General features: G+C 43.6%; 1 protein-coding gene across 1 annotated transcript in view; it reads right to left on the reverse strand.

Annotated features, from left to right (window-relative positions):
* The window catches only part of SWAP70 (switching B cell complex subunit SWAP70), a 95,824-nt gene that overhangs the window by 42,380 nt on the left and 37,848 nt on the right, over window positions 1-15,596 (reverse strand). The window contains exon 2 of the mRNA XM_004593794.3: window positions 14,349-14,489. Within this exon, the coding sequence (XP_004593851.1) occupies window positions 14,349-14,489 (141 nt within the window). The remainder of the gene's footprint in view (window positions 1-14,348; window positions 14,490-15,596) is intronic.

A 15,596-nucleotide genomic window follows, 5' to 3' on the forward strand; every position in this document is an offset into this window, starting at 1 on the left:
TCCAATTTGCATGATGGATTCCTTTTTTTTTTTTAAGATTTATTTATTTTTATTACAAAGTCAGATAAACAGAGAGGAAGATTTTCCATCTGATGATTCACTCCACAAGTGGCCACAACGGCCAGTGCTGCGCCACCAATCCAAAGCCACGAGCCAGGAACTTCTTCTGGGTCTCCCACACGGGTGCAGGGTCCCAAGGCCTTGAGCCATCCTCGACTGCTTTCCCAGGCCACAAGCCGGGAGCTGGATGGGAAGTGGAGCTGCCAGGACTAGAACCGGTGCCCATATGGGATCCTGGCGTGTTCAAGGCGAGGTCCTTAACCATTACACTATCACGCAGGGCCCACGGATTCCTTATATTAGAGAAAACATGGTATTTCTCTTTTTGTGATTGACTTATTTCACTGAGCAGGATGGCCTCTAGTTGGGACCATCTAGTTGCAAATTGTATAATTTCATTCTTTTTAATGGCTGAATAATATTCCATGGAGTAGATGTACCACAGTTTCTTTAGCCACTCCTCTTTGGATGGGCATCTGGGTTGTTTCCATGTCTTTGCTATTGTAAATTGTGCTAGCAAATATCACAAATAGAGTTTAAAGTACCAGTGGCCAGCAATGAGAAGTAGTCAATAAAGCTGTCTCCTATGGTGCCAGAATGTCAACTGGACACCAGTTCCAGTCCCAGCTGGTCCAGTTCCTACCCAGATCCCTGTTCATGGCCTGAGAAAACCAGAAGACATTACAAGTATTCAAACCCCTGATACCCACATGGCTTTGGCCTGGCTCAGCCCTAGCCACTATGGCCACCTGAAGAGTGAATCAGAAAATGTAAAATCTGTGCATGTGTGTGTGTGTGTGTGTGTGTGTGTGTGTGTCCTTCTCTCCTTGCAAGCAACTCTTTCAAATAAATCATTTTTAAAAACACACTAAAGCTCCAATGCTGGCCCTTTACACTATATCAAACTGCTTATGGAACTCATTAAACAAAGATCAGCTATGCATTGGAGAATATCTATGTAGAACTAGATTCAAAGGCCACAAACAACAAATCTAATCTCTGCACACCCAAGAAAATACCAAGTGAAAGATACATCCCAGAGGGGAAATGACACGCACACGAAAACATACAGTCTTGCTTTGAGGAACCAGAAGTGATTCTACGTGGATAGTGTGGTGAATCATAGGAGGCCTAAAGGGGAGTGGCTAGATACATGGCTAGAAAAAGGCAATAAAAGGCCAAATGATAAAAGGCGTTATAATTTTAAGAACTAATCTATAAGGGAAACACCAGTTACAAGGTTTTAGGATAGAGAACAAACAGATCATATGCAACTCAGATTTGTACTTTGTACGAAAGATAGTATTTGAGGCAAATCCCAAAGTATAGGGGCCAGTGTTGTAGCATAATGAGCTAAGTTACTTCCTATAAACTGGGCATTCCATTTGAGCACCAGTTCAAGTCCTAGCTGCTCCACTTCCAATCCAGCTCTCTGCGAATACACCTAGCAAAGCAGCAGATAATGTCCCAAGTACATGGCCCCTGCACCAATGTGAGAGTTCCAAATAAAAGCCTGGCACAAGTCAGGCTGATGTAGTCACTTGGGAAGTGAACCAGTACACAGAATATCGATCGATCAATCAGACAATCAACCACTCTCTATCTCTCAAACTCCAGCATTCAAATAAATAAATCTTTTGAAAAGTATATGAAGGGCCTGGCATGATAGCATCCAGCTGTTGCGGCCACTTGGGGAGTGAACCTTCAGATGGAAGAGCTTTTTAAAAAAGTATATGAAAATCTACCAAAAAAAGATATTACAGGGGCCCGGCGCAGTGTTCTAGCAGCCAAAGTCCTCGCCTTTAATGCCAGGATCCCACATGGGTGCTGATCTAATCCCAGTGACTCCACTTCCCATCCAGCTCCCTGCTTGTGGCCTGGGAAAGCAGTCAAGGACGGCCCAAAGCCTTGGTACCCTGCATCCACATGGGAGACCTGGAGGAAGTTCCAGGCTCGTGGCTGTGGATTGGTGGAGCACTGGCCATTGCAGTCACTTGGGGAGTGAACCAGTAGATGGAAGATCTTCCTCCCTGTCTCTCCTTTTCTCTGTATATCTGACTTTGCAATAAAAATAAAATAAATCTTTAAAAAAATATATTACAAAGTATAAGGAAGACCCTCGCATGAGCATAGGCATAGCAGTAGTCGCACACCAATCATGTCTGGGGAATGGAGATAACCAAAGCAGGTTGACGAGGTACACGAAAAGCGGCAGATCAAAAACACAGGAGGCAAGTTGAAGTCAGATACACTTGAGGACAGACTTTATTTAAAATGTTAAGAAGAAATCAATTAAGATGTATAAGTAGAATTAAAAGCAGCCCTATGTTTCAGCAAAACTATCCAGAAAGAATTGTGAAAGGTAGATTTCAACAGACAAAAGGGTGCAGAGAAAAAAATAAAGGGTGTCAGGCGGCTACTACGCTACTATCACGTCAAGGCAATAAGGGTCTCAACTAGGATAGAATCTTGGGAACAATAAAAATGAACAAAAAGGAAGGATGCAAACCAGATGAGAGTTTGGAGACTAGGTACCTAGATTATGATATAAAACAAAAGGGAAGGAAACACAAAGTTTTCAGCTACAGGTGTCTTAAACTAAGTTCTGAGAAGGCATTTTGGTTGAGATACCTAAGACAACCAAAGAAAGGGAAATGTAACCGAATAAAGATTTGTAGATCAACAGCATACCAAAAACAAAAACAAAAACGAAATCAAAAAGGCGGGGGTTGGGGGGAGGAGGGGACACACATAAACCCAGAACCTCACTGGATGCTACATTTACAAAGCAAGAGCAAGAAGAATCACAACAAAAGAGCAGTCCGAGTGACAGAAGAACCAGTTCCAACTACATTACATGATGCCATTTACAACTTTTAAGAAGTACAGTATCAGCTTATGCATAGAAAGGTCAAAATGGAGGATGGTGCTATGGTGTGGCAAGTTAAGCATCCCTTTAGACACCAGCTCGTATCCTGGCTGCTCCACTTCAATCCAGCTTCCTGCTAATACACCTGGAAAAGCAGCAAAAGAAGACCCAAGTACCTGGGCCCCTGCATCCAAGTTGGAGACTCAAAGAAGCTTCTGGCTCCTGGATTCAGACTAACACAGCTCCAGCTGTCATGGCCATATGAGTTGTGAACCTGCAGATGTAGGGTTCTCTCTCTGGGCTGGTCTAGTGGCATAGCAAGTTAATCCTATCCTGAAGTGCCAGAATCCCATAAGGGTGCCAATTCTAGTCCTAGCGGCTCCACTTCCAATCCAGCTCCCTGCTAACTGCCTGAGAAAACAGCAGAGGATGACCCAAGTCCTTGGTTACCTGAACCCACATGGGAGACCCTGAAGAGTATCCTGGCCCTTGGCTTTGGATCAGCTCAATTCTGGCCATCATGGCCATTTGGGGAGTGAACCAGTGTATCTGTCTCTCCTCTTTGTGACTTAGCCTTTTAAATAAATAAATAAATGCTTTAAAAGGCCACAACAACGCCCTCTTGCCACTTTTACTGAATGTAGCACTGAAGTCCTAGCCAAAGCAATTAAGCAAGATTTAGAACACAATCCTGTTTACAGTACCTTAAAAAAAAAATCACATAATAGAGTCTCTCCTCTCTTGGAGACCCCTCCTGATGATGTGACAGGTTTGCACCTTTAATAAAGTTTGTTTTGCTCCCTTAGATACTTAGGAATTAATTTAATCGAAAAGGGTTTTAAAAAACGGGTACAATTAAAACTACAAAACACTACAGAAAGAAGTTAGAGAAGACACAAGTAAAGGGAAGTCATCCCATGTTCATAGGCTAGAAAATTTAATATTGCTCAGCAGCAGGAAGTTGGCAAAGCAGTGAAGACTGCTTGGGATGCCCACATTCTTTTTCGAGTACCTTGGTTTAAGTCTCAGCTTATTGCTAATGCACATAGCTGGAAGGTATCTATGATGGCTCCAGCACTAGGTCCCTAGTACCCAGGTGGGAAACCCATATTGAATTCTGAGCTTATGGTATCTGCCTCATGCAGCCCTGAATGCTGTAGCTGTTTGGGAGAGTGAACCATCAGATGGAAGAATCAATCTCATTCTTTCTCTCTATAGTGTTCTCTCTCCCTCTCCCCTGTGTAGGTGTGTGTCTGTTTTTCAAATAAAATATATGTGAATAAAATCTCTAAATACATACTGTGAATATATTCATGGAAATTCCTGGTAAAAATTCCAATGACATTTTTTTGCAGAAGCAAGCAAAAAAAAAAAAAATCCTAAAATTCATACAGAAGCTAAGGACCCTGAGTAGCCATAACAACATTGAGAAAAACAAAACCTTTCCTGGCTTCAAAACACATTCAAAGCTAAGAAAATCAAAACAGTATAACAGTATGATCCCCAGTTATAGCCACTGACTAGGTTGCCTTGTACCTAGGCAAGTGTTACACTGTTGGGAGAAAAGCAGGCAAAAGCTGGCAGGCATTCTGAGCCTGGTTGGTGCCAATTTTGTGTTAATTATACCAGTGTGATCACATAGTTGCCTACTCTATTTTTTTTATTTTCTTTAAAGATATATGGGAAACTCTGTGTACCACCATGCAGTGCAGCAGAAGGTGGAGGACACTGGCCAGGACAAAGGCATGCTGTACCACCGCACAGCAGGGGGCTACAGATTGCTCAGGGGAGAGGGTCTGGGAATGTGTTGGAGTGAGGACCACTGAAGGCATGTTTGACATGGAAGGAATGACTTGTGGTGACTTCCACAGACCAGGCAAACTGCTCATGGCAGGTGAGGGAGCTGAGATCAGGTGATTTAGAGAAAGGAGATCAGAAGAGTTATCGGGGTCAGGCCAAGGCAGCCACCCATGAGGGAGACCTTGGCTAGCTAAGCAGCATCGCCAACAGCTCACTGGCACAAACAAAAGCTGGAACTCAGGCCAGGAATGGGGGATGCCTGGCTGGGGTAAGCCACAGTACCTGCCCACGAGTATCAAGGGCAGGAGACAGGTCACATCAGGATGGGCTGCAGCACCCACCAGAATGTGAAAGAGGGTAGATTCTGTAAAGGACTTGTACACTTGTTTCTGTGGGATTGCAGCACCCACCAGTTTGTGCAAAAGCTGGGGGTGATAAGCGGCTGAGCCACTGCAGAACTCCCTGATACTTGCAAAAGTCAAGGCTAAGAGGAGGCAGGACTCAGCCAGGCTGCAGCATTCACCAGCACATGCAAAAGCCAGGATTGAGGGCAGATCATGCCAATCAGGGCCACAGCACCTGCTGTTCTGGAAGTGGACCTTGGGAAAATTTGGTAGGGGAACTTAGGGAACTTCCCTACCAGAACTAGGGTTAGGCCAGGTCAGGCAAGGCTGCAGTACTCCTCAGCATTTTTGTGGGCCAGGTCTGGGGACAGGCCAGGCTAAGCTGGGCCACAGCACTTGCTGGCACACATGAGCCAAGATAAATGTAGGCCATGCCAGGCTGAGTTAGGCTGCAAAACCCACTAACAAGAGTTGAGATTGGGAGCAGGCTGTTACAAGTTAGGTTGAAGCAAGATGTAGAGGTGAGAATGGTCCTGCTAGAGAAACTTTTGGGGTTCTTCTACTAGGCTGCAGCTCCCATTGGTAAGCATGCAATCCAAGGCTATGGGTAGGCAAGTATAGGCAAGACTGCAACAACCATCAACATACACGTGGGCTGGTTCCATAGGCATGCCAGACTGGGCTAGGCCCCAGCACCTGCTGGCACTCACAAGAGCCAGAATGGGTGTACAACAGGTTATGACAGACCACAAAACTTGCTGGGTCACATGAAAACTAGGTCTGGGGGTGGACAGGTTGGGTTAGGCTGTAGCACCTGCTGGTAAGAGCTAGAATGGGTGTAAGCCAATCAGGTTAGGCTGCAGCACCCACAGGTGAGTGCCAGGACTGGTGGTAGGCCATGGCAGGTGGGCTGCAGTACCTGCAGGTACACACAAGATAGGGGCTGGGAATGAATCTGGTAGGTGACCTTGGTGAACTCCCCTGCCTGCTAAGCTGGGGCTGGGGCAGGCCTGACCAAACTGGACTGTAGCACCTGTCAGCCTATGTATGGTCTGGGTCTGGGGAGAGGTTAGGCTGGGCCAGTTTGCAGGACACACTGGCATGAATGAGAGCCAGGACTGGGAGCAGGCCAGGTCAGGTTGTGCCACAACACCTGCCAGTTCACACAAGAACTGGGGTTGGGGGAGAGGGGGCAGCCTGGGCTAAGCCAAGCTACAGTACTGCCAATGAATGCCGAGACTGCTAACAGGCTATGCCAAACTGGGACATTGCACCCAGCATAAGACCCAGGACTGGGAGTGGACCTGGTAGAACTCTGGGGATTCCCCTGCTAGGTTGGTGCTTCTACTAATGAGTATGAGAGCTGAGACTAATGGGTGAGCCAGTCCAGGCAAAGCTGTAGCACCCCATCAGCTAGTATGTAGGCTGGGTCTGCAGGAGCATGAGCCAGAATGGGTGTGGACCAGCCAAGCTAGGTTAGGCTGTAGCACCTTCTGGCAAGTGCCAGGACTTGATATAGATCATGTCAGACTGAGCCACAGTACTCTCTGGCAGGCGCAAGAGCTGGAGTTGGAGGCTCGGTGTAATTAGCCTAGTGGCTAAATCCTTGCCTTACATACACCATAATCCCACATGGGCACCAATTCATGTACTGGCTGCTCCACTTTCCATCTAACCACCTGCTTGTGACCTGGGAAATCAGTAAAAGATATCCCAAAGCCTTGGGCCCCTGCTCCTGTGTGAGAGACCCAGAAGAAGCTCCTGGCCCCAGATTGTCTTGGCTCCAGCCATTTTGGCCACTTGGGGAGTGAACCAGTGTACAGAAGTTCTTAATCTCTGTATCTCTTCTCTCTGTATCTGCCTTTCCAATAAAAATAAATAAATCTAAAAAAAAAAAAAAGCTCTACAACTGGGAACAGACCTGATAGAGGAACTATGGACATTCCCCTGCTGGGCTACACTCCCACTGATAAACATGAGAGTTAAACATTATGCTAAGTGAAAAAATCCAATCCTAAAAAGACATGAATGATTCTACTTATAAGGAATCTAAAGCAATGAAACTTGTTAAAATATTAGAGTACAGCTTGCCAGGGGCTAGTCACAGAAGGGAGAGAACATTATTCAACAGGCAAAGTTTCAGTCCAAGCAAGATAGAAAAATTATAAAAACCTGCTGTACAACAACAAAATGTATACAATTAACAATACTGTAATGTGCTTTCCCAGGCACATTAGTAGAGGAGCAGTGACTCAAACTGGCACTCTGATATGGGATCTGGTTTCGCAGGTGGCAGCTAAGCTGTGGCACGACAACACCAGACAAAAATAACAGCTTTTCACACACATTAGGGTGGAGGAGCAAAGGGCACGGGAAAAAGAGATATCCATCAGTCAATATATGGGCAAAGTAGCGTGTCAACACAACCAACTATGTGCAGACATTAAAAATAAAGTACTGACAAACATGAATGAATCTTGCAAGCATTTAAGTTAACTGGAATACATCAGGTACAAAAGGCTACATACTATATGATTCTATTCATACGAAATGTTTAAAATAGGCAAACTATTATAGGGACAGAAAATAGGTGAGTGGTTGTCAGGAGAAATGGGAAATTGAGAATAACTGCTACTAAGTACAGAATCTCATTAGGGATGACAAAATCTGACAGGAATGACAGCTATATAATACTCCACATTTTGAAATGGTAGATTTTACATTACATAGATTATATCTCAGTGAAAAAAGTAGTAATTTTATAAAAACCTTTTAAACCAGAGGAAAAAAGTATATAAGTCAAAAAAATAGAAAAGGGAACAGGAATAACTCTTCTTATGCAGCCACTAATACACATCTAACCTCAAACTCACCTCTGAGACCCAAAGTCATGCACTATTTATACTCAAGCCATATTCTTCAGAACCCCCACTGCTCTAGTATGCAGTATCCATTTGCTCATTCATTCATTTATTTAAATATGTGAGAGGAGTTGCCAGGTAGCCAGTCTGTGATCTAAGAGTTGGCTAGCAATGCACCAATCCTTGCCATCACAGAATTTACACACTATGAGTTAAGACTGCAGCACATCAAGTAACACTGCAGCAACCCAGCCACTTCTACTGAAAACCTTTCTTGTATGTGCTACGAAGGAAAAACACAGCACATGTGCGGACATACTATCAGAGAGCTGGTCGGCTCTAAAAAGGCGGGGTACTACCTGCAGAAACCATCTTGAGGAAGTGACAGTCAGGCTGAGACCAGAAGGCTGAGCAAGAATTGGCTGCACTTCATGGGTGGAGGAGGCCTTACAGCGGAGGAAGTAGCCAATCCGAGGGCTCTGACACTGGAAAGGTCCCAGCAGTTTGAGGAACAGAGAAGACTAATGCAGTTGCACTGTAGTAGACAACCCAAATGTCCACCAACTGATGAACATATAAACCAAACGTCGTATAAGTATATCTGAACGTTATTAAGCCATAAAAAGGAATGAAACACTGGTATATGCCACAACATGAATGGATGCCAAAAACATTGCTAAAATAAAGAAACCTGGTACAAAAAGGCTGCTTATTGTGTGAGCCCATGAATATTAAAGCCCATCACAAGCAAATCCACATACAGAGAAAGTAGATTAGTGCTTGTTCAGAGCTGTGGGGGAGGAGAGTGTGACTGCTAATGAGGACAGGATGTTTTTGTAAAGGAGTGATGAATATATTCTAAATTTGATTGTGATGATGATTACACAAAATAGTGAGTGTACTCAAACCCACTAAGTTGCATGTGTTAAATAAGCAAACTGAATGGTACTTGAATTCTACATCTACAAAAGTATTATTTTTTCCAAATACCATTTCTTTAGGCTACCTCATTCTTACACTCTTACATATTCAACAGCCTAACGGTCATCCAGTTCTCAGCATGAAACTCCTTTACTCACTCAGACATGCAGTCCTCTAAAGCTTTGCAAATACGAGAAAATGCAGAGTACAACTTATGTTTGGGGCACAGTATAGAACTTTCCAGGGAGAAAAGCTAAAACAGCAGAGGCGAAAGGACAGGGCAAACACGTGAGTTTCAGTGTTTAAGAGTGGTAGACTTTCTATGAAACGGTGGTTGTCTGGCACACATCTGAAGTGTTCTAATGTTGAAGATACAATCATTCAATTAGCAAAAGAAATTTGACACCACATTTAATTCAAGAAATGTAACTGACAAACGAAGAGCATTTGTCAAAGAGAGAGAAAGTATACTTGTCAGACAAGAGCAGAATGCAGAGGCTGTAAACCTGTACAGAAAACACACCACCAAGAGTGAAATGCTTTCTGTGTGTACTTTTCTTTTGTGTATTTGTATGTTTCAAAAAAAAAAAAAAAAAACAGGATTCTCTCTTAAGACAACAGATTCTCCAATTAAAATCTGGCATATTGCCAACGAACTGCTGGCATTAGTCACACAGCCCAAAGCTTTAATATGTAAAATCAGGAGAAAGAATTGACAATGTCTTAGTCCAGCAAGTCTAATTAGCCATTAAGTCTCATGAAGGAATGAGGCTGCCCCCTAGACTTGCTCAAGTACTACTGTTTTTGATGTAGTTTGTTAGGACTAAATAGCAAAAATGCAGTAGTATACCACTTTCTTCACTGTCAGTAATCCAGCAATAGACAAAGTGAGTAATACAAGACTCAGGAAAATTGAAAATAAACTCAGTCAACGTTGAGAGCAATACACTGTGACTATCTACTAAGAATAGGAACCAAACATAAAATTACTTCTTGGAAAGCAACTCAATATAATTGATCTTTTGGTTCCAAACCTCTTCAGAACAATAGTCCCAGGCAAAGGCAGAAAATCCTTAAAACTCCGGAGGGAAAAAAAAAGATCAAACATTAAGGAACACAGATGCTAACTAAGTGAATCATATTTTAACGCCTGAGAAAGAATCTAAAAGAACTAAATGGACATGAACTGAGACAGCGTGAGATGACCGAAATGCTTTTAAGCAGCTCAACCTCTGTCTTCAACCAGCGTTTCCCTTTTACATCCAAACAGCTACAAAACACAGTAACTCCAAAAAGGAGTAATTAACCTCTCCACAGTGCCATCAGAGGTACACTGACGGAGGTTCAGTCTACCTTCCCCTGTTAACCGGGCTGCCTTAGGTTCATGTTCTCCTGAGTTACATGAGGGTAACTGCACATCTGCCTCACAGGATTACCATGAGGCTCAGATGAGACAGTACGCATGTATTAAGGCACATCTGACAACTGCTACACCATCATTTCATATTTTCTTTGCAGAACTAATGGCAATCTCTACGTTTCATGCTAACATTTTCAGTCAGAATTGGTACTTCTTTTTCAATCAAATTTCAAAATAAGGCACTAAAACCTTTACTCAAGTATAACCCACACCATGGAAACTTTGGTTGTGTTATTCGGATTGCAAGACTGGCAAAATTCCACTCCAGGTGGCTGAGCAATAATCAACAAGGGCTTGCTGTTTCCTCATATCCTTACTACTCCATGAAAAAGTTTTTCCTCAAATTTAGTGGCTCATTCTGGACTTTATAAACACTGCTATACTCCATGCTCCAATTACAGAACTTAGAAATACCCTAAACAAACAAATAAAAACAAAATTTTTAACTTAAAATTCAAGAGGTTTTAAAAAGTGTCACACTGGGCCTGGCGTGGCAGCCTAGTGGATAAAAGTCCTTGCCTTGCACACACTGGAACCCCAAATGGGTACCGGTTCATGTTTCAGCAGCCCCACTTCCCATCCAGCTCCCTGCTTGTGGCCTGAGAAAGCAGTCAAGGACGGCCCAAAGCCTTGGGACCCTGCACTCATGTGGGAGACTGGATGGAGCTCGTGGCTACTGGCTTTGGATCAGCTCAGTTCTGATGGTTGTGGCCACTTGGGGAGTGAATCAGCAGGTGGAAGATCTTTCTCTCTGTATCTCCTTCTCTTTGTAAATCTGACTTTCCAATAAAAACAAATAAATAAATCTTTAAAAAAAAAAAAAAGTGTCACACCAAGGGAACAAAACGTAGCAGAAGTAGCAGAAGTAGAGCACAGCACTGCTTACCAGGAAACCAGCAGATGCTTCCACCTATCTACCATCCCAGCACAAATGCTAGCACTGAAAACAAAGGAATTCCAGATGTCTAAGCATTCCCCAATATATTCAATGATATTTAAATAACATAATTCTGCTTGCTAGCTATAATTTTTAAGACTCAACACATGCACATGGCAAGTCATCAAACAATTGCTGAAGAGATGACATATCTAAGCACAGAACACAAATGAGCTACCATATCAATAAACAAATTGTAGCAAAAAAAAAAAAACAGTACAGCATCATATTGTGAAATTTTAAGGTCTCACACAACAGTTCCTGTATAATTTGGTTAAGTCTTTCTTGTTGTGATATATTCACAGAACATCAAATTCACAGTTTTTTTTTTTAAAGATTTAATTTATTTTTACTGCAAAGTCAGATATACAGACAGGAGGAGAGACAGAGCGGAAGATCTTCCGTTGTTGATTCACTCCCCAAGTGAGCACAACGGCCGGTGCTGCGCCAATCCAAAGCCACGAGCCAGGAACCTCCTCCAGGTGTCCCACATGGGTGCAGGGTCCCAAGGCTTTGGACTGTCCTGGATTGCTTTCCCAGGCCACAAGCAGAGAGCTGGATGGGAAGTGGGGCTGCCAGGACTAGAACCGGCGCCCATATGGGATCCCGGGGCGTTCCGGGTGAGGACTTAGGCCTCTAGGCCACAGCGCCGGGCCCAAATTCACCGTTTTTAAATGTTCAATTCAGTAATTCTAGTATACTTACAACCATTGTCACCATTTAGAACATTTTTATTTTATTTTATTTAGAACATTTTATTTTAATCCTCAAATGCCCACAAAGGCCAGGATTCAGCCTACTGCCCAGGTGAGGGGGCCAGAACACAACCCACATCTTCCACATGAGTGACTAGAACATACTAAACTTGAGCCATCACCACCATCCCCAGGGTCTACAGTGACAGGAAGCCAGAGGTAGGAACCAGAGCCACGAATATTCTGATGTATGATGCAAACAGCTTAATGGATAGGCTAAACACCAGCCTGTTACATTTATTTTATTTCAATTTTTTTTTACTTAATAGTAATATCTGAGGCAGATATCTGGCACAGTAGTTCAGATGCTATGCAGAGTGGCTTGGCTGAAGTTTTAGCTCTGCTTCTAATTCCAGCTTCCTTCTTAAGCACAGTCTGAAGGGACAGCTCAAGCTCTTAGGTCCTTGCCATCCGTGTAGGCACTTGCGTTTCGAGCTCCTGGCTTCAACCTGCCTGAGCCACAGCTACTGTGGGCATTTGAGGAGTTAAGTAGCAGATGGAAGATCTCTGTTTCTCCTTATCTCTTAAACAAATAAAAATGTAACAACACTAAGATAAGTTTATTTAAAATAATTGTCACTGTCACTTTTTGAAAACTTATTTGGAAGTCAGACGGGAGGAGGATGGTGAGGGATATCTTCCATCTGTGACTTCACTCCCTAAACAACCACAAGAGCCAGGACTGGACCAGGCTGAAGCTGGACCCTCAACTCCATCCTGGCCTCGCACATGAGTGGTAAAAGCCCACTTGAGCCATTTTTTATTAACTTCCCAGTTACATCAGCAGAAAGCTGAATAGAAAGCAAATCAGCTAGGACTCAAAACAGCACACAGGGGATGCTGGAGTCACAAGCAGCAGCTTAACTGCTGTACCACAATGCCAACTCTCACTGTTACTTTTTGAAAGACACTTCTGAAATAAACCAAAAAATGCATACATATATGCTTATTGTTTACTTACTTAAATCAGCAGAAAGTTTTCTAATTTCCTAATCCTAAACATAAAATTACATTCATGTTTAAACTAAACATATGATGATACTAAAATCTTCTTCGGTAAAAAGCTAAGTTGTGGGCCCGGTGCAACAGCCTAGTGGTTAAAGTCCTGGCCTTGCAGTGCTGGGATCTCATATGGGCACCAGTTCGTATCCTGGCTGCTCCACTTCTCTTCCAGCTCCCTGCTTCTGGCCTGGCAAAGCTGTCAAGGACGGCCCAAGGCCATGGGACCCTGAACTGAACACAGAATATATAACACAGTATGCTTTACAGCATCTCTACTCAGAATGGAGCCCCGAGGATCAGCACAAGTCTGCTGTGTAATTCATAGACAGAAAAGATAGCACAGGCAATTACCACTCCTTCTAATGTTCACATGTAATTTCATAGGCCCACGCTTTAGCAAACATTGACAATACAAGCAGAACTATATTTTCCAAAAAAATTAAGTACTCTGAGAAAACATGTACAAATTAACACAAAGTTCTTAATTTCAAACAAAAAAAAAATCTAGTTAAATTTTTCAAATCACATTTCAGAAGAAAGTGAGGATGACAAATAACTTGTTCCTTTTTTTTTTTTTTTTTTTTTTTTGATAGCTCGGCATGACCTGTGCTCCATCCTGATTTCTATTTTTGCTTGTGGGCTAAGGTTTACTCCGCCCGGTCCGCCCCGTTCCATTTCCGACCCACACATTACCCAGCCATTGGAGCTACTTTGCCCAGCTTATCCAACCCCCAGGGCAGGACCATGTGTTCACCAGCAGGAGCCATGACCCACCAGTGGAGTTTCCCAAGTTCCTCCACTTGACCCACTCCCAGATCCAGTTCTCATACATGCCAGTGGGTTTTAGGCCAGTGTCCGGCATAGTCTGGCCTTCCATTTGGCCTTGTATGAGTCACTCGTTCTTTTTTCTCATCTACCTTTTTTTTTTTTTTAAAGATTTATTCATTTTATTACAGCCAGATATACACAGAGGAGGAGAGACAGAGAGGAAGATCTTCCGTCCGATGATTCACTCCCCAAGTGAGCTGCCACGGGCCGATGCGCGCCGATCCGATGCCGGGAACCTGGAACCTCTTCCGGGTCTCCCACACGGGTGCACGGTCCCAAAGCTTTGGGCCGTCCTCAACTACCTTCCCAGGCCACAAGCAGGGCGCTGGATGGGAAGTGGAGCTGCCGGGATTAGAACCAGCGCCCATATGGGATCCCGGGACTTTCAAGGAGAGGACTTTAGCCGCTAGGCCACGCTGCCGGGCACTCATCTACCTTTGATACCTCGCACTTCTGCTCACTGGTGAACTAAGCAGTAAGGGTCTCTGGAACCAACCTGAAAACACTGCATATCAAACAAGGCTGTAAACAAGAAAAGTTCAAAATCACACCTTTTCCAAAATGAACTTGTTCAAATATGGCATGTAGCCCTGATTGGAGACAGGCCCCTCATCGTCATCCCTGAAGTGCTCTTCAAGCGCCACGGGGTCATGTGGAACCTTCAGCACCGTGCACAGGTTATGGGAAAGGACCTACAGGGGAAAAAAAGAGGTCATTTAAAGGCAACCACTTAACACCACATGACTTTCACTGTCTGAACGAAACATACGAGTGGCCCTCACTCTAGGCAAAGAAAAATGGAAAATTAACTAGCAAATACAGAATGAGTAGTGAGAGCCAGCCCCCAACTTGTAAACCACAATTCAATTCTCACTCTTGCCCTCCCCAGTTTTGGTGCACTTCAAACAAGTCTCTATTACAGGCCTACTATGAGCCAGGCTTCTATAAGATCTGTGAAAATAAGATCACTTATAGTTTTTCATCAACTGGTCCACATTAGCCAAAGGGCGGGGGAGGTACTCTTCTACCACTGGAGCAGAGTCTGCCAACTGGAGCTCTTTAGAGAATAGGTGTAGAGCAACTACAGTCAAGAGTTCTGGATAAGGTGCTGACCTGCACAAGTCACAATCTCTCATTTCTATAATAGAAAGGAACACATTGATACACAAATACACAAAACATTACTTAGCAATCTCTTAAGCATACAAATAGCTCTAAAATTCTATTACTATAGGCTGCTTATTATAAGTTATAAAGAACATATATATAAAAACAAAAAAAAAGCCAAGAGCCTGGTTTAGGGGACAGGCACTTAGCCTACTAGTTAAGACATCAAGTGGGGGGCCAGCATTGGGTAGCAGGTGATGATGTCACCTGTAGTGACAGATCAGAATGTCCCCAAGTTTGAGTCCCAGCTGTTCTGCTTTCATCCAGCTCCCTGCTAAAGCACCTGGAAAAACAGAAGATGGCCCAGTGAAGGAGACTGGATATACTTCTGGGCTCCGGGCTTCATTCAGAACCAGCCCTGGCAGTTACAAACATTTTGGGAGTGCTCAGCAGAGGAAAGATAGATTCTGTGTGTGTGTGTGTGTGTGTGTCTGTGTGCGTGTGTGTGTGCATGCGTGTGTGTGTCACTATGCTTTTCAAATAAGTAATAAATCTTTTTTTAAAAAATTTATTTATTTTCATTTGAAAGACAGATTTACAGAAACAAGGAAAGATGGGGAAAGGTCTTCCATCCACTGGTTCACTCCCCAGATAGCTGTAAAGGCCAGAGCTGAGTTGATCTTGGGAGCCAA

Source organism: Ochotona princeps, chromosome 4 (genome assembly GCF_030435755.1).
Source record: "Ochotona princeps isolate mOchPri1 chromosome 4, mOchPri1.hap1, whole genome shotgun sequence".
In the NCBI taxonomy this organism is placed as follows: domain Eukaryota; kingdom Metazoa; phylum Chordata; class Mammalia; order Lagomorpha; family Ochotonidae; genus Ochotona; species Ochotona princeps.